A 17,266-nucleotide genomic window follows, 5' to 3' on the forward strand; every position below is an offset into this window, starting at 1 on the left:
TTTTTATTTCAACTTAATTTAATTTAATAGTTTACTGCCTGATCGAAAGAATAATTCCACTCTTGGGTGAGTCGTCTCTCGTCATATTTCACTGTGAATTTTTCTCCGTTTTCTTCTGTTTTTATTTTTTATCTTGTAATTCAGAGATCGACCGAATTTTTTAAATTTTGTACAAATTTTAAGGGTTTTCCCTTTCCACGAGATTTTTGAAAAGCGATTCGTTTACAGATTAATAGTACTTAATTATTCGGCCATGAGTGGAAGTCACGGGTATAACTGTACAGACGGCATGCAGCATTGAATTTTAAACTGAGCCGATTGTCAATTATGTATTACTTGCATCGTTATGTATTTGTCAGCTGAATTTTTGTTAACTAGTGAAACTCTCGTTCTCAACGACTTTCGTTAGGGGAAAATGCGCTATTGTTGCTAACCGACAGAATCCCAGGTTGAGTTGTTTTTTTTCCTCGTTCAGTTCAGAACGTGGCGCAAACAGAATAAGGTCTTATCGAAATTATGGTGTAACAAGTTGGGGTAATTCAATTATGAATTGCTTAGCTCTTTTGTCGCTGTTCTGTGTGCTCAGTGTTTGCAATTCATTCCCACAACAGTTCAACCCAACAACAGAGACTTTGTCAGCAAATGTATTACAGCTGGGCGAAACGAAACAGTTGATCCATTCCAATACAGGTAACTTAATTTGCTGTTACAATTAGTTTAAATCTTAAAATCTTTTATTTCTAATTAATTTCAAGTGGGAAGTAATCAAAATCTGTTGCAACATGGGAGCCCTACGCAAACCAACAGTACATTACATCATATTCCCATTGCCGAACCCAATTTCCCGAGAGTGGCCGTTCCGTTTGCGATTGGCATGTGGGTTCTCGGCGTCTGCATAGTCAAAACAGGTATAAAATAGCCATTTTCTATTTACTATATTTTATATTATTCCCACATTTCCCTTTTCAGTTGTGAATGGTTGGCCGAAACTGTTAGCCTGGTTCCCCGAAACCTGTTGCTTAGTCGTCGTCGGGTTCGCCGTCGGAGGCGTTTTGTACGCCACCAAAACGGCCGTGCTGTCCCCACTGTCATCGACCATCTTTTTCTTCTGTATGCTGCCGCCCATCATTTTGGATGCCGGTTATTTTATGCCCAATCGGCTCTTTTTCGACCATTTCGGCACAATTCTCCTCTTCGCCGTGGCCGGGACAATATTCAACGCCATTTGCATAGGTAAGATGATCACTTTTCACGAACGATTTTACCGGATCTTACAGGAAAACCATATCATTTTGTGCTTTTATTTTTCACGAAGGTATTAGTCTGTGGGCCTGCGGTTTGTCTGGTATTTACGGTTTCGAGATTTCTTTGCTGGAAACGCTCCTTTTCTCATCTCTCATATCCGCCGTCGATCCAGTGACTGTGCTGGCAGTTCTTGAAGAAGTGAACGTCGCAAAAGTCCTTTACATAATCGTCTTTGGAGAATCATTGATGAATGATGCTGTCTCTGTGGTAATCATGTTTTTTTTTCTCATTGTGTAATATCTGGGTTTTTTTTTCCTTCTAAAATCATGGTTATTCAATTAGGTTCTGTATAACATGTGTGACTCTTACGTCACTCTAGGCGCCGACAAAATCGAAACGGCAGACGTTTTGACCGGATTCGCCGCTTTTATTGTTTTGGCTCTTGGCGGAACGATCATCGGCATCGTTTGGGGATTCCTGGCCGGTTTCGTCACCAAATTTACCCACCGTGTTCCGGTCATCGAGCCCATCTTTGTATTCATTATGAGCTATGGGGCTCTAATTAATGCTGAAGCCTTCCAACTATCTGGAATTTTCTCGTATGTCAGCAGCTGATGTATTTTAAATTACGTGACTGACCAAAATAATTCTCTTAATCAGGGTCATGTTTTGCGGTATCACAATGAAGAACTACATGGCAGAGAATGTGTCGCCCGCTTCCCTGACGACCATCAACAAGGGACTGAAGGCGATCAGCAATTGTTCTGAATCGATCATATTCATGTTTCTCGGCATCACTACCGTCAACGACCATCACGAGTGGAACACGGCCTTCATTCTCCTCACCGTATTTTTCTGCACGCTCTACAGAGCAATTGGTAAAAATCCCCGAAACTCTTTTGTACGGTAAACATCAATTTCGTTTTTCTAAATTATGAATTGTGGTTGCAGGCGTTTTTCTCCTGTCGGAAATCGCCAACTATTTCCGCCTTCACAAACTGAATTTTGTCGAAAAGTTGGTCATGTCCTACAGCGGATTACGTGGAGCTATCGCCTTCGCTTTGGTTCTCCTCATCGATCCCGGTCGCATCCCCCGTCAGCCGCTTTTTGTAACCGCAACTATCACTGTCGTCTTCTTCACCGTTTTCTTCCAGGTCAGTTCGAATTGATTTGGTTCGCCACTTTCCCACGCCAGTAACAAATTCGAATTTCATTCATCAACAGGGCATCACCATCCGACCGCTTGTGAGATTCCTCAAGGTGAAACAAGAAGAACACCGGGAGAAAACGATGAACGAACGTCTCCATGACAGGGTTCGATATGTTCAATTTGACTGTTACAGCATTGAAATTAATTCCAGTTATCACTAGATGCTCGATTATATGATGGCAGGAGTTCATGATGTTTTGGGTCGATGCAACAGTGTCAAAGTTCGTAACAAGTGAGTTTTATTTTTCCCTAAATTTCCATTTTTTCTGAATTTACAGTTACATAATTACGTACGCGTAATTACGGCTAATTTAGGTGTCTGTAATTGAGGGTGTTTTTTTTTTTTTTTTGTTTATTTAAAGATTCAAGCAGTGGGATTACGCTTACATCCGTCCATTTTTTATCCGCGGGAAGAAACACCGCGAACCTAAAATCACGGAGACCTACTGGGCTTTGACAGTCCTTGAGGCAACTGAATTGGCCCGATGCAACACTCGTGCGAGATTGACAGAACCTTGCAACGAGAATACGACGACCAATATCCCACAACCAAAGTAATATTCCAATTAATATTTCTAAATTCCCAAGTGTATTATTTTCCATTTTTTTTTTGCATTAGCGAAAATCAAGTAGTTGAATTCTACGAATACAACGAAGACTTGACGACGACGGAAGATAGCTGGACCAACAGGACATGTCATCATTCGTGCAAACTTTATCGTTGCAAGGTGGGAAAGTGGCAACTAAAAAACTTATCCTTTGTTGAGTCAAATTACAGCTGATCGATTTGTTCGTTTCACTCCAGAGCGTTGGCCATTCGAGGTGTTTTCGTTACGCGCTGGGTAGTCAGAGCGTTGATCAATCGAGAAATGTTATTGCTAATCAAGTGGCCATCAGCGAATGTCAAGTTGGAAATAAGAAGCGAGTGGAGCGCACGATCACGGTCATTAAAAGCTTTTAAAATCTTATAGTTGTAAACCAGTTATTATTAGTGAATTAACTTTCCGGCGTTAAATAGTTCCGTGAAACAAGTGATCGGCGCGATATAGACGAAGCAGCAGGATGCGATTTCAACGTCTTTTACCGGGCAACAGGCAACAGTAAGTTCCAATCATAAATCGGTCCATTCCAAACAAATGTTTTAATCTTCAACATCATCCGTTGCGTATTTTAGGTGTCGAAGAGACAGGAAACGGAGAGATTTTGTTTTGCTCCCCAGTTCTCAATCCACGTATGACAATTTTCAGACTATTTATTTATTCCTTTTATTGCTAGGTAATAATTCAGATTCACTTTTAGAGGGAGACACCTTAAGAAGCTCTTCGAAAGGTTCGACTTTAACATGTGGCGATTATTCATCTCTACGTGACTGCATCGAATCACCAAAATGAAAGAAGTAACTGTGCCCACCCCTCTTCTTGGTCTCTTTCGATCCTTTTTTTGATTGCGCAATTTTCTAGGTTCATTCGTTGACGAGGATTAGCCATATTTTTTCTTCAATCACTCTGCTTGTTAAACATTTTCAACGATTGCAATTAACAACTGCCAAGTACCCAGTGACAATTTGCAGTAGCGCGCACAAAGTCACTGCCATAGTTAGAATAATTGCCATACATAGTTGGAGCTATCTATTATTTGTGTATTGGCCATACAGGGAGCAAAGAAAAATAAAGAAGTGATTGAGAATGTGGACTGCGTCGATATAAACGTCATGTCTCTGGATGCTTGGGTTGTCGAGAATTCTTAGCTGAAGTTTCCGGAAGTCTATTGTATTACTGATAAAGTAAAAAAAAGAACTCCGCAGTTATTTGACTTGATTATTAGACTTGACTGTCTAAAATGCCATTTTGGGTAATATGAACGGGTAAAGGGTTTGTAGTCCTGTACCTTGGTAGTCTAACAGAGTAACAGTACGTAGATTTGCATGCTTAAATACAGAGAGAAACGTTAGAAACGTAGGCGCATTTCCGGATGCACGCGGTGCACACGAAAGCCTATGTCCGTTTCCCAATGACATATGTGAAAGGGCCTCGAGCTTTCATCTTCTTCTAACAGCAGCAACACGTCGCCCTAAAAACTGAATTTCATTATTCAGATGGTAAGCAAAACCATGTGATTATTTACCTGTGTAGAAGTCTCAAATTTTGCATAACCTTCTTATTTCTGATGAGGCAATTAGTAATAAGAGATGTTGTTATTAACTCTAATTGAGAAATGAAATTCACTTGGTTATTGTGTCGAATCAGATCTTCTTCGTCGACATTTGCGCTGCCGTTTTACCCGGTTCATCTACTGTTCAAGTCGACAGTGAAGTACAAGGAGAACAAGGTATCGCCCATTTTCGATTGAAAGATTCAATTTTCGCCTGACACAAATGATTTGATTTCCCAACAGCTATTTCGATGCGCGACGGCGACGTTATCAAGGAGGCGTTAGTGGAAGAAATGGACTAAGCTTTAGTGTGCATCGGAACAATTCTGAAAGGTTGAATTTAAAAAAAAATACAGAATAATTTGAAGTCAAATTACTTGACAGCCCATTTTCGAATTGAAGGGTTGTTTTAGAAAAAAATATATTAAACTTTTTCTAAATCAAACCTAGAAAATATGATGTATTTTTTCAGACTTTTTTAGGTGATGTGCTGTCTTGATTTATTTTTTAATGAAAACAAAAATTGAAAAAACAACCCTTCCAAATTCGAAAAATGCAGTCACTAGGTGGCTAAATATTTCAGTGTGTTTAGGGATTGAACTATTCAGCCCTAGAATGTTGGTAATAGGGGGGGGGGGGGGGTAATCAAAACCCTGAGTGATGAGACGACATACCTCTCACCATTTCTTTTCTTTCGAGACGCTGTCCGAGAATGGTTACACTCTTTTTTGCTGGATGTCCTGAAATTTGCCGTCATAAAAACGGTAAGTCCGGGTTTTTTACCTTAAGGTTATTAAATTTAAATTAATCGTGTAGTCAATTTACGGACAACATGGCCTCAATACTTGTTAATTCCATGTGGCCATGCCTGTTGTACACTTGTTCAAAATCTCGTCTCTTGCTGAATGTTGCACGTTTCGTCACATGTAAAAGTACTTCATTAGAACAGTTCCAGTAATTATGTTGAGTAACTTAATAATCCTAAGACTTTGTTCCCATATTAAAATTCTGTGATTGAGTTTCTGATAGAAATTGAGCTTTTTAAATAACCAATTATCATACATTTATTTGTAATCTAAAGTTACACAATAGTTGCAAATATTTTCTGTGATTTAATTTGCGAATTGTTCAGTCGAGAGATGAACTTGAATCAAGCTTGTGAGAACATGGATTTAGTTTATAGTAGTCTGAAAAGTCTTTAACTAATCTAATATATTTTTTGGCAGGTTGGTGGATGTTGTTCTCAACGTGCAGTGTCAAATCAACAAGATGCCTCTGTGGTCCCTACCATGTTGTGAGATGAAATCGTGCAGAAGACAGGAAATCTGAAATGGTGACAATTTACCCACTCGACACCTTGAGTGGGTTTGCATTTTTTTGCTTAAATTGTAGTATGTGTTCTTAGCTTTGAAATTACTCCAGTTGGGCATAAAACTTTGATTTAGATGACATTTGACAATTACAAACTCCTCCAAATAAGAGCCTTTGTGAAAAGATTTTCATCAGCTTGTGAAAAGTTACAATTTTCTTTAACTATAGCATTTCTTGAACAGAATTGAGTTTCCCTTTTTTTATTTGTTTGAAAATGTTCTTGGTTAACTTATGTTCTATTGCTTAGTCAGATTCCTTTGTCAGTTTGGTGTTGAAGCTGTTAATGGTGGTGATGGCTAGTGTGGCAGTCATTTTCCGATTGAGAGATCCACTGATATGGAGCTTCTGCAGACCTGCTGTTCAACATCAGACTTCAAAATACCATGTTGGTGTCCATTCTGTGTTGAGCTGTTGTGTGCAAAATGGTTGGTGTTGCCTGATGGCTGTCTGGCATTTTGTTGGTGTGTTCTCTTGCTACTTGTACATATGTTGAGGTAATGCTGGATTAATAGTTTTTTAATTATTGAATAGTAACTAAATCTCCGTTCTCGTTTCAGTTTAATCGTACGCCGTCGTTCCAGATCTGATCCATTGGTGAAGCTGAGAAGTTGCTGTAATTCAAGACTGATAAATTATTTAGATTTAGACAAATTAAAAATGCGAATCTATTGTCCCATTTCCCTAAGTAAACAAAAATGTCTTATGTTGGTTAGTTGTGTGAACGTTTTCTCAGAACAAACGGAAACCCTATCAACCTAACCGCATTCATGACATTTCGCTCTTTATACAATAACACGGACATGTTCAAATAAATAAATTATTAAACTCAAATTTTCTTTCTACTGTACATTTTAAACTGCCTTATTATAATATAAAAATATTACAATTTGAAAAATTTCCAGCCCAAATTTTTATTAATTTCTAAAAACAACCACCATTAAAGAGCAAAAGACGACAGATAAAACCAATTCAAGTCAGCAAATCACTGGCAGAGCAAAACCACAAATAAAAACGGATAAAAATTTTTCAGTTCATCAACATGAGATACCACTTGCAAAGCAAATATCACAAATGAAAACAGTTAAAAATATTTTAAGTCAGCAACCCAGATATCACTGGCAACTTCAGGCTACTTCAGGAGACCACCAGCACAGCTACTTCTGGATAACACAGGACACGCTGCATACAACAGTTCAATCAGTCTTCATCACATCTTACACCATCAGGCTGCAACAAGGTAGGCAACAGCAGACCTATTTAATAAAATAAAAAAATTACCATCAGGGAAACACAGTGTGTACACAATCAAACAGGACTCATTAGGACAAAAGAATACAAGGAGTAAGACAAAACTACGCAGTCCAACAGATCTCTCCAATATCTTAAATTTTACAAAGGAAGTTAGAATTGGTAAGGTATTCAAATTGCAAATTGATCTCTAGTCACATTAACAAAGTACTTTAGTGGGAAATTGGATAAAAATAATTACGTTAGCTTTTGCATGGGACGAGACGTACGGGAACAGGCAGCAAGACACACGAGGCACGACATTTCGGCAAAATGAACAGGCACTCAAGTCCGAGTTAGATGATTTGACAAATTGGTATTGAAATCACCTGTAAATTTACACATCGAAATCTAACATTAATTATTTAGAACCCTAAGAAATTAACAAAAAATACCTTTTCATTTTGGGAAACGTCACGACCGGCACCTCACTTCTGCTGCGTCAAGGATCAAAATGGCCGAATTCGGTCCCTGAAGACACTCGCGCCACCTAGCGACAGCCAATTGGATTGCTTGCTTGCAGACAGCACGCAGCAGCTAAATTTGAATTCATCACGCCCTTCATTAGCTGGCACGAAATGAATCAAGTGGGGATGGACACTAGATTACTGCAGCAGCTTTCCCAACAAACAAATTCTTTAGTTAGCTATTTCGGATCATTCTCCTAACTAATTCAACATAACAATCTATACTATTAACAGCAAGTATGGAGGGTCAAGACAAATAATACAACTTACAATTTGAATTTTGTGAAGAAAATAATCATTTTCCTGCCTGTAAGCCTCGTTCCTGCTGCCTGTGTAAGGCAGCCGCAACATGTTATCTGTGTTTGAGTTAGGGTTCCAAGTTTCCAACTAACTTTGGCATCAAACTATTAGTCCTGTTGAATCTAAAGGAAATATGCCAATAAATTTCCAACTTTCATGCAATAAGGTATAGTTAGTTGTTACCTACTACTTGAGTAGAACATTCAGAAAAATACAAATCTGCTGATGTGCCCTGCGTCTTTTCACAGGACTTCTCCCAAGTTGTTGCAATTAACCTGAAGATTACCCATGGACTGTTATGTCAAATAATAGATAATATGAAATAAAAGTTACGCATTTCTTAAGGAATACAATACTTGTCTGTCATTGTCAATTGATGGTAGTAGGCTCCTTGTTCCCTTTCGCGTTCCTTCCTACACTTTATAATAAGAAATATGAAAGGTGATCCATCACACATAGGCCTAAATCACATTACAAACAAGTTGCACAGAAATAAACTTGAAGTGATGAATTCATCGGTAACTTTCATGGAAAAATTAAAGAAAACTTTTGACAACCACTCAACTCAACAACCCACCATCACCTGATAAACAATAACACCTATGTCATCTATTGGACACTTTTGACACTTCAAGTCCCAAAAACGCAATTTAGTTTTTTTGAGACACAACATTGAATTTTTCAATTCTAGTGATATTGTACATCTTTAAAAATAACATTACTGCTTTGCATTAAAAATATTACATATACAGGGTACCATACCAAAATGTTTCGTGTATTTTTGTCTATAGAACATACACAATGAGCCAATACCGAAGTTTGCATAGTGACCAATTGATAGAATCCAAGAGTTCATTTCACCGTGATATTTATTTATTTGTAGAATCGACACCTCGTCTTTTTAATAATAACCTCCCCAACCATAGCCGAACCGATGGCCATAATGGTATGGGTTGTAACTGGAGTGACAAAGAAAAAATAATCAATTTAAAAATATTTCCAAATGCAGTTTATTTTCGCTTACCGGTATGGTGTGTTGTGCCCATATGGAAATGGTCCATAATAAGGATAGCGTCCGAATCCATACGACGGATATCCGTAAGCATAACCAGCAGCCAATCCGTTGAGTAGTCCAAGTGCTCCGCCAAATTGTCTCTTTTGGCGAGTGTCATCGTCTTCATTGTCGGCGAAAGTCACGGCCAACATCACCATCAAGACAACGCAGCAAATGCCAATCTGCATTAATGAGAATGACTAATTTCAGATTAAATAGTTTGACTTCAATGGGGATAATTTTACTGTACCGAAGAGAGGCGACGCATCTCGCAGAAAAAGTCTAGAGAGGATCGAAACTGACAAAGGAATAAGTCGACAGAGTCACGATGGGCTCCATTTATATACGGCGCTTATAAGGCGCTTGTACACCATCGACCTTGACAGTTCAAGTCGGGCAAACTCGCCAAGTCACGCGGAGAGTTTTAAAAGAAATATATGTACATGTTTAAGTATTCACCTGATGAGAATCTCGGGTTGATTCGTCAGCCGAAAAGACAAATATGGAAAAACTGAGGGCCATTGTTCAAACAAAAGGCCATTGACTCTTGGCTCTTCTCCCTGGGAATGATTATTTCTTAAACTTTAACTCAAATGTTTTTATGTCGAGCCAACCAAATCCATACATGGAAATGCTGGCAGCTTATTTCCATAGTCTCTTGTATCTAGCCGCAGGCGGTAGAAGGTAAATAAACTCTCCTCGACGTGTTGTTGGATGTGGTTTTCCCTTGTAGACTCGATAGGCTGAAAAATATAATTTCGTTTGGTTAGTTGATTCTTGGAAAATAAACCAGTTTAACTTGCTCAGACTATCTATCGCGCTCGGTGAAACAGGAACGCAGGCATCCGTTGATTGTATCGGCGCGTCCGTCTACTTGCCGTGCAGCTGCAACACCAAAAACATCAGCATGCGGGCGATGTGTCGCTAGGGCAACAGGATGGAGAATCAAATGCAAAGGATCGAACCAGTGCCGCTATGTGACACGCATTAATTTGGACGGTAAAATGTTATTCTTCACATTAGATAAAAGCGAAGGTCATCTCGATGAAGAAATTGTTTTTACAGAAGAGTCTAGAACGGCATTTGTTGGCTGTTTACGATGTTGACCTTGCCCTTGTATGGAATTTGACGTTAAAAGAAAAAGGGGAAACAGTCTCCGGGTACACTGGTGGATGTCTGCACCTTCATTCAAATCACTTTCAAAATGGTTTTTGCTTTGTCGTTGTTTTTGAAGAGTGACGCAATTCTAATTGCCTTACACAAGACAGCTCCCTTAACTAAGCGCTGACTAGTTGTTAAAAGTGTCAAATTTGAAATGAAAATCTTACGATATAATTACGAAATATTAATAAAAAATTATATTTACTCGAATTGCAGTCCAATAATTCCATCAAAGTTAGTAAACGGTGTACATACGCATGTGAAGCTGGTGCCAAGCCATCAAAATAATGTTAATCATGTCTATACTTAATGGCAATAACGATGACAACTGGGAATTCGTCAAAATGCGTAAAAATATTAGTCCATCTTCTTTCTACCAGTAGTGGTGGCCTCTGTACAGACAGGAACGTTTGTTAATTTTAATTTCGAGTGTTGAAGTTTAAATTAAATAACTTTAGGTACCCGTATCCATAGCCGTAAGGTCTCCCGTAGTAGTGTCCGGGGTATCCATAGCCTCCGTAATGAGCCGACCGACCCAATCCGTAACCGTAACCAGCGCCGAGAGCTTTTCCAATCAAGAGTCCTGCAAGAAATTGACGTTTCGGTCGTTCGTTGGGAGCTAACGATTCGTCAATGGTTACTGGATTGGCAGCAACCTCGTCCACTTCCACCGGAATCGCGGAACAATACGCCACCACCACGGCGAGCGACAGGGCGATCTTTTAAGCAATTACAATAAAGTTAAAGGAAATAATAATTAAAGTAGATGCCTTTAAAGTGAACTTACCAAGAAAAAGTGACTGCGAGACATGGCGTCTGTGGCGTTGGCTGGCGATCACGAAAGTGATGTGTCGATGAGTTGGTCGTCATAGACCACAGAACGTGGTTTATATATCCGTGCCTTCAAGGCCGCACGCCGAGTCATTTGTTACATGCACGTCACCTGCTGAGAAAACAAAGGAAATGGAAACAGATTCCACAGTCAGTCAGTCAGTGTAAGGAAACGTCAAGGTCTTTTAAAATTTAAATTTCCTTCCTCCATTCTTTGCCAGTGTTACGTAAAAGCTTTTTCTTGCCCTTTTGTTCATTAACAAGAGGCTGTGTAAACAACTCTGCAGGGCAATAGTGACGAAGCGATTATTTCTTTTGGAAATTCAAAAGTATTCAAATGACAAGTTCTCGGCTAACACAAATACGATACTCTGGTAAAAAGCACGTGTGAAACTCGCACAGAATATTACCTGCTACATAACTTTAGCAAATTATCATTTTTTCGTATAAAAATGAAAGCTCGACACACAGAGATAATAAAGTAATGTTCCCGACTGTCGCAAACAGCAATAAATTTCGCTTTAATAGAATTAAATAATTGTTCAAAACTAAAAAAAAAAAAAACGAACAAACTTTGGCGACTGGCCGTCTGTTGAATGATCGACGTTGTCATGGAAATGGTTTGCGCCGTTGCCACGAGACATAAAAATAAACATTTTGGCATTTTTGGCGTCAAATTTGAATGTTTGTTTTGTTTCTGCTTGGAAGCCAAACGAAAGTACGATGTATTAAAATCAACAAATAACAGACAAACGCACACGATGGAATAACAGTTAAATGCGAAAATAACAAAAGAGAAAAGTCAAATCTTGTCAATCCAAACGTAACGCGAGGGAGGGAGGGGGGAATAATCGTCTTCGGATGAGTATAAGTTTTGATGACAGGTCGACATCGGCAGTTGGGCAGTCAAAAATCAATCGATTTATCTTCCGTATCCATAGCTATTCATTAAACATGAAAGAAAAACTTAAAATTCAGCGACTCAAATTTAATTCTCAAGGAAATCAAAGTGTTACCCGTGGTATGGACGATGCCCATGTCCATATCCTCCATATCCACCGCCATATCCACCGCCATATCCACCACCATACCCACCATAGCCGGAAGGTCGGCCGTAGCCTCCGTAGCCTCCGTAAGGTCGGCCGTAGCCGTAGCCTCCTCCTCCCAAGGCCGATCCGATCAAGTAGCCGAGTCCAAATTGGCGCTTGGGTCGTCCATCCGCTGATCCTGCCGCTCCTGCTGCTACGGTCGCCGGTTTAAGTGCAACCGCTTCGGCAGCTGGTTTCGCATCCAGCGGAGCAACAGCGGCATCTTCAGGGTGGGTGTGTCCGGCTGGGCCTTCGTGACCGTAGGAAACAGCCACGAAAACGGCAAGGGACAATGCAATCTGTCAAATGAATTTCAATGATCATTTAATTGTTAATTCTAGGAGAGGTTTGAAGCTGGCAACTTACCAAGAGGATGCGAGACATGGTTGAATCCGTGCTGTTTGTTGGGTGCCAACTGGCTGACTGCGCTGTTGTTGGTCTTCCGTCCTCGGCTTTTATACCTGGCCGTTCCATCCAGCAAAACCCGCAAGGTCTGCCATTTGACGTATTAAAAGTATAGCAGCCTAACCAAGTATCAAGCTTTGGAGGACACAGGAGGAGCTTTGGCGCCGAACAAAAGAAATAGTAACAACTACACACGAGCAGGTTATAGCCCTTGAAAAATGGAACAGCCCAAAGTCCACGTGCGTCACAAAAATAAGCTGAGAGAGCGTGAGCGCCCCCAACAATTTTCTCGGCGGCGAAATGGAAGAAGTACATTTGCTGTGGAGCGAGTTATTGCTTCTTCTTCTTTTCTTCTTCTTCTTGCTGTTGTGGTTATTAACCATAGCTCCAGGCGGAATGAAGCTCGGACTGGCTGCTGCGAAGCAAAAGGTCACCTTGAATTTCCGTGTTCGATGCTCTTAAAAAAATAGTAAACACGCCGGCCATCTCGGCCGATAATGCGGGCCGATAAGGGCGGCGTAACATCGACTTGACTATTTCCCACCAATAAAATACCTGTCGATTCACCCAAAATATAAGTATAACGGTAATATACACAAAAGTCTTGTTCAATCACTTTTACGATCAATTAGCACTATGCGCAAGTGCGCTCGTTTTTGGACAAGCTGATCGGACGAACTGTAAAGATTCGGTTGTAAATGTTATAAGAGTCAAACCAGCAACAATGTCAGCGAGTATACCAATAACGAATGGCATCACTTGTCAAAAGATGTTTGGCGTCATTATTGGCTGTACCATCGGGGCAGGTTATTAGCGCAACAGCAGTCGAACATTTTCCGCCATCAAAATATTTAGCTGCAATTGTCACTACGTAATACTCATCGCATGTGAACAATACGGGAAATGAATGGCTTTGCGGTGATGATCCATTAAGAGACGATTGGTTGGCGGTTTTGGCGCGGTTTACGAATTTTCTTGTAGAATCGTTATTCACAATAATCAAAAGGTCGTTGAACTCGATGACTTTTGTGCACGGACCGCCCAATTCTTTTCCGTGAAGAATCAACTGCAATCAAGCAGCAAACCGCTAAAAACGGCAAACAATGACTATGCGGAACGGTTTTTTTCCTCTTTCCATTTCATTTTTCTGGCTCCTATTGAGCTCACATGGCAAAGGAAAAAACATTGGCCGTATACGTACTCTGATGCCAACCAACAACAACAACACGCACCCAAAATTGTAGCCTACAGCTGACTCGTTAATGACGTAGAAAGCTGCGAGCTCACGACCGGTTTTCCCACTGACTCTGCCCTTTACTTCCCATGTAGGTAAAAAATAACACCACTCAGTTGTATGTTAGTCAAAATGTCTAGATGTTTCGTTCCATGGCTAGTGCGTCGTCAATATTTTTCACCTTGCCATGATGTAACACCTTGAATACCTTTTGGGCTCGTGCGCTTGTTCAAACTGGATTTTTCCGCTTGACGTTTAAGAGAAAAGAAGAAGAAACTCTCATCCCGAAGGCCTTTGTATGTACGTTAGTGTCGGCGGCGGCGATTATTTTCTCTGATGATGAAATTTCGCCATCCGCCATTGCCATTGCTGCATTGCTCCGCAAAAGTATAAAAGACATGGACGGAAGAGTAGCTAGGCATTAGTCGACACACTCTGCAAACAACATGAATCGCACTGCCCTGGTAAAAGTTAAATATTATCTAAGACGATAATCCGTTTCATTTTTTTATAATTGGTCACCTGCATGTCGCTGATCTATTCTTCTTTTCCCGAATTGCATTTTCAGTTGAGTCTCTGTGTCCTGCTGGCCGTTGTGGCCGCGTTCGTCGTCGAGGCCGCACCCCAACGTGGGAGACCTCAACTGGGCGGCATCTTTGGCGGAGGCTATGGTGATATTTGAAACAAATGGGAAATGGATTATTTGACTCTTTGATTTGTTTTCTTTTGAATCCAACAGGCCAACAATACGGTGGGTATGGTAATCAAGGATACGGAGGCTACGGAAATCAAGGATATTACAATCAAGGATACGGCGGGGGTTACGGCGGTGGTTACAGCGGTGAATACAGCGGTGAATCTCGCGAAAGATATTAATTTTTCGATTTTTGACACGATTCCCATTTAATTGTTTGATCCGCATCTCAGTCAGACAAATGGCTATTGAAATATTTTCGTGTCTGCTATTGTTATCAAATATGTTTTTTAAATCATTTGAAAAATAAACCAAAAATTTTCGAAAAATGTTGAGTGTACTGTGCACCCTTTCGATTGTCGCAATTGAGTCTAATTATATACCATGGCCAATATAGATCAAAGGTGTTTGTCGCGTCGTCGGCTGTCTAGCATTTTCAAAATATTTAACCAAAGGACATTGAACTCCCACACGACATACGCACCCGTTGGCCCATCTCAATTTCTATCCTCAATTTTCAGTATAGCTAATAACTCAGGTCAAAAAGCAAACGGTCAACTGTTTTCTTTTACAGATGGAAGATTATTTTGTTCGAACAGGGAAGCGCACGAAAAAAGGGTATCCACAAATCTAACTGGCACGGTCCGACTTGTTATCATATAATCACTCGGAGAAAGCAGCTGCCGAGGGGTTGTCAACTCGATCCGAAGGTGTACGGATCTTAAATCCAAAAATCATTTTTTCAGATTTTTTCAGATTTTTCAGATTTTTTCAGATTTTTTGATTTTTTCAGATTTTTTACGATTTTTTTTTGATTTTTTGGGGGATTTTTAGATTTTCTTAAGATTTTTTCGATTTTTTAAAGATTTTCGTGATTTTTCAGGATTTTTAAGATATTTTGCAAAATTTTTTTAACTTATGTAATAAACAAGTTTTAAAGACAGAATCCTTTTATTAAGTTTTTCATTTCCATAACAGTGATATCGGAAGAAAACAAAAGTTGGGACTCATTATTTATCACAGGGGGAGGCAAACTACATATATAATTACTACAGCAATGATACCCGTGCGCAAACATTGGCTGCTCGATAAGTCTTCCTGTTAATTGCTGGTTGACATGATCAAAACAATACCAATCACATTGAGCACCCACATTTTTCTCTCCGTCCCAGTTATAAATGATTTGCTTCATCTCATTTTCCCCCCCGGACATCAACATAAAAGAAAGTACACGTCCCACCAAAACTCTTTGTTTCTTTTTTTTACCTCTACCAGTTACATCACTCTTAAACATACACCAATCCCCAATACGAATTTTCCTTTTTTCCGGAAAATTTATAATCAATTTTTGTGCAAGTAAGAAATTTGAGCTATGAGCAACTCTTTTGAGGCGATCGTTACTCTGTTTTTTAACTCCATTTTCACAAAGCCATACTATTGTCTGCTTTTTAAAAGTTACTACGGTCCCATCTTCTCTTGTTATAACGATAAAAGGACTAGACAAAATCTCTTGGTCAGTATCACGAACTGGCTTTTCCTTTTCGCAATATTTTATCAGTCTGCTTTCTAACAAGGAACTGTAATCTGTAAGCTGCGCGCCTTCAATTGATTTCAATAAACTCTTTTCATAGGAATCAATGAAATTAAAAGTATCCTCTCCTTCGCAAGCAACTTCTTCACATTCATCAAATTCAAAAGCGTCATCATCAGTAGGGGCTGGCGCTTCCAACGACTCGCTTAATTTAAAGGCTAAACGCGCGTCAAAATTGAAAATTTTGTCATCTGAGTCGCCTAAACAAACCCCCAGTGCTTCCAATTCCATTTTGACGTCGACCCTAGCCTTTTCCATCGTATTGTATCGTCATCCTCTCTAGAAATACCAGAATTTATAGAAGTCATTTTTCCCATCAAAAATTCCTAGCATGGCACTGACAGCAGACAGACCAAGAGACAGACAGAAGCCCAAGGGGAATTATTAACACAGTAAGGGGAATTAGAATCGATAACGAAAAAAATCGATTCTTGTAAAATTATGTCGATTTATTAAACCAAAATTCTTGGAATTTTGGGATTTTTGGGATTTTTTTGATTTTTTGATTTTTGGGATTTTTGGGATTTTTGGGATTTTTTAGGGATTTTTTTGAAAAAATCCGAGGGTGTACGAGGATTTTTTTGAGTTGACAACCCCTCGGCAGCTGCGCATGACACTGGGTTTTCCCTCCACTCTCTGCCTTGACTCCCATATACATGGGCAACCACTTTTTGTGTTGATACGATTTCAAATGTGCATAGGTATTTCTCATGGCTAAACTGCGTTCCCAGTGCCCTTTTCTTATACTAAATGTTTGTGAAACTGTTACGCCTCACATTACCTTGGGCTCTTGGTTGGTTCAAACTGGATTGACTATACTGCACAGTTAAGTGTCCAAAAGTTATTGTAGAAGGATAACGCTGGTCTTGAATTGTCGCAATCAAATTAAACTTAACACGCGCAAGTCAATCAGTGAAATTTCATCCACCCAGGAGAAATTTAAAAAATCAAAAAAACGTTACTACATGAAAAACGAATGGAAACTTGTTAAACTTGAATGGCTTTTGTTATTCCCTTGTTGACCAGTTGGTAACGATACGCAACGCGCCTCCAAATGCTCTTGTTGTTGATCACAACGGAATTCACTTACGGGACACTTTTTCCCCCCTTAAACCTTCGTCATTCCTTGTACGTTCCATTTGTCGCTTGGCAAGTCAATTATTCGTGGCCTGACATT

At 39.7% G+C, this 17,266-nt stretch overlaps 6 protein-coding genes across 10 annotated transcripts in view; 3 read left to right on the forward strand and 3 right to left on the reverse strand.

Moving 5' to 3' along the window:
- LOC124312826 (exportin-1-like) overlaps positions 1-17,266 on the reverse strand; it is a 639,300-nt gene that overhangs the window by 217,524 nt on the left and 404,510 nt on the right. The gene's annotated exons all lie outside the window — the stretch shown is intronic.
- The window catches only part of LOC124312831, a 154,738-nt gene that overhangs the window by 49,690 nt on the left and 87,782 nt on the right, over positions 1-17,266 (forward strand). The gene's annotated exons all lie outside the window — the stretch shown is intronic.
- On the forward strand, positions 65-4,905 carry LOC124312896 (sodium/hydrogen exchanger 3-like). Of its 3 annotated transcripts, XM_046777445.1 has the most exons (19): positions 65-690; positions 756-908; positions 970-1,233; positions 1,316-1,512; positions 1,588-1,844; positions 1,906-2,123; positions 2,197-2,399; positions 2,470-2,559; positions 2,617-2,687; positions 2,818-3,009; positions 3,075-3,183; positions 3,261-3,398; positions 3,474-3,555; positions 3,630-3,686; positions 3,755-3,851; positions 3,916-4,306; positions 4,394-4,553; positions 4,702-4,783; positions 4,850-4,905. In XM_046777445.1, exons 1-15 carry the CDS (start codon positions 546-548, stop codon positions 3,844-3,846), a joined length of 2,268 nt encoding a protein of 755 aa, XP_046633401.1. In that variant the 5' UTR covers positions 65-545; the 3' UTR covers positions 3,847-3,851; positions 3,916-4,306; positions 4,394-4,553; positions 4,702-4,783; positions 4,850-4,905. The 3 variants fall into 3 exon arrangements, with proteins under 3 accessions (XP_046633401.1, XP_046633400.1, XP_046633402.1); XM_046777444.1 differs by having other exon boundaries at positions 3,916-4,553; XM_046777446.1 differs by lacking the exon at positions 3,261-3,398 and having other exon boundaries at positions 3,916-4,553.
- LOC124313511 (prisilkin-39-like) lies at positions 8,786-9,807 on the reverse strand. 2 transcript variants are annotated; one of them, XM_046778474.1, is made up of 3 exons: positions 9,336-9,807; positions 9,056-9,285; positions 8,786-8,990 (listed from the first exon to the last, which is right to left on the reverse strand). In XM_046778474.1, exons 1-3 carry the CDS (start codon positions 9,351-9,353, stop codon positions 8,933-8,935), a joined length of 306 nt encoding a protein of 101 aa, XP_046634430.1. In that variant the 5' UTR covers positions 9,354-9,807; the 3' UTR covers positions 8,786-8,932. The 2 variants fall into 2 exon arrangements, with proteins under 2 accessions (XP_046634430.1, XP_046634431.1); XM_046778475.1 differs by having other exon boundaries at positions 9,056-9,267; positions 9,336-9,785.
- LOC124313311 (glycine-rich cell wall structural protein-like) lies at positions 11,779-12,675 on the reverse strand. Of its 2 annotated transcripts, none has more exons than XM_046778168.1 (3): positions 12,532-12,675; positions 12,094-12,464; positions 11,779-12,018 (listed from the first exon to the last, which is right to left on the reverse strand). In XM_046778168.1, the coding sequence occupies exons 1-3, from the start codon at positions 12,637-12,639 to the stop codon at positions 12,000-12,002; spliced, it is 498 nt and encodes a 165-aa protein (XP_046634124.1). In that variant the 5' UTR covers positions 12,640-12,675; the 3' UTR covers positions 11,779-11,999. The 2 variants fall into 2 exon arrangements, with proteins under 2 accessions (XP_046634124.1, XP_046634125.1); XM_046778169.1 differs by having other exon boundaries at positions 11,779-12,020; positions 12,087-12,464.
- On the forward strand, positions 14,112-14,811 carry LOC124313527 (glycine-rich protein 3-like). The gene is made up of 3 exons (XM_046778495.1): positions 14,112-14,268; positions 14,373-14,475; positions 14,544-14,811. The coding sequence occupies exons 1-3, from the start codon at positions 14,251-14,253 to the stop codon at positions 14,678-14,680; spliced, it is 258 nt and encodes an 85-aa protein (XP_046634451.1). The 5' UTR covers positions 14,112-14,250; the 3' UTR covers positions 14,681-14,811.

Source organism: Daphnia pulicaria, chromosome 9 (genome assembly GCF_021234035.1).
Source record: "Daphnia pulicaria isolate SC F1-1A chromosome 9, SC_F0-13Bv2, whole genome shotgun sequence".
Classification (NCBI taxonomy): Eukaryota; Metazoa; Arthropoda; class Branchiopoda; order Diplostraca; family Daphniidae; genus Daphnia; species Daphnia pulicaria.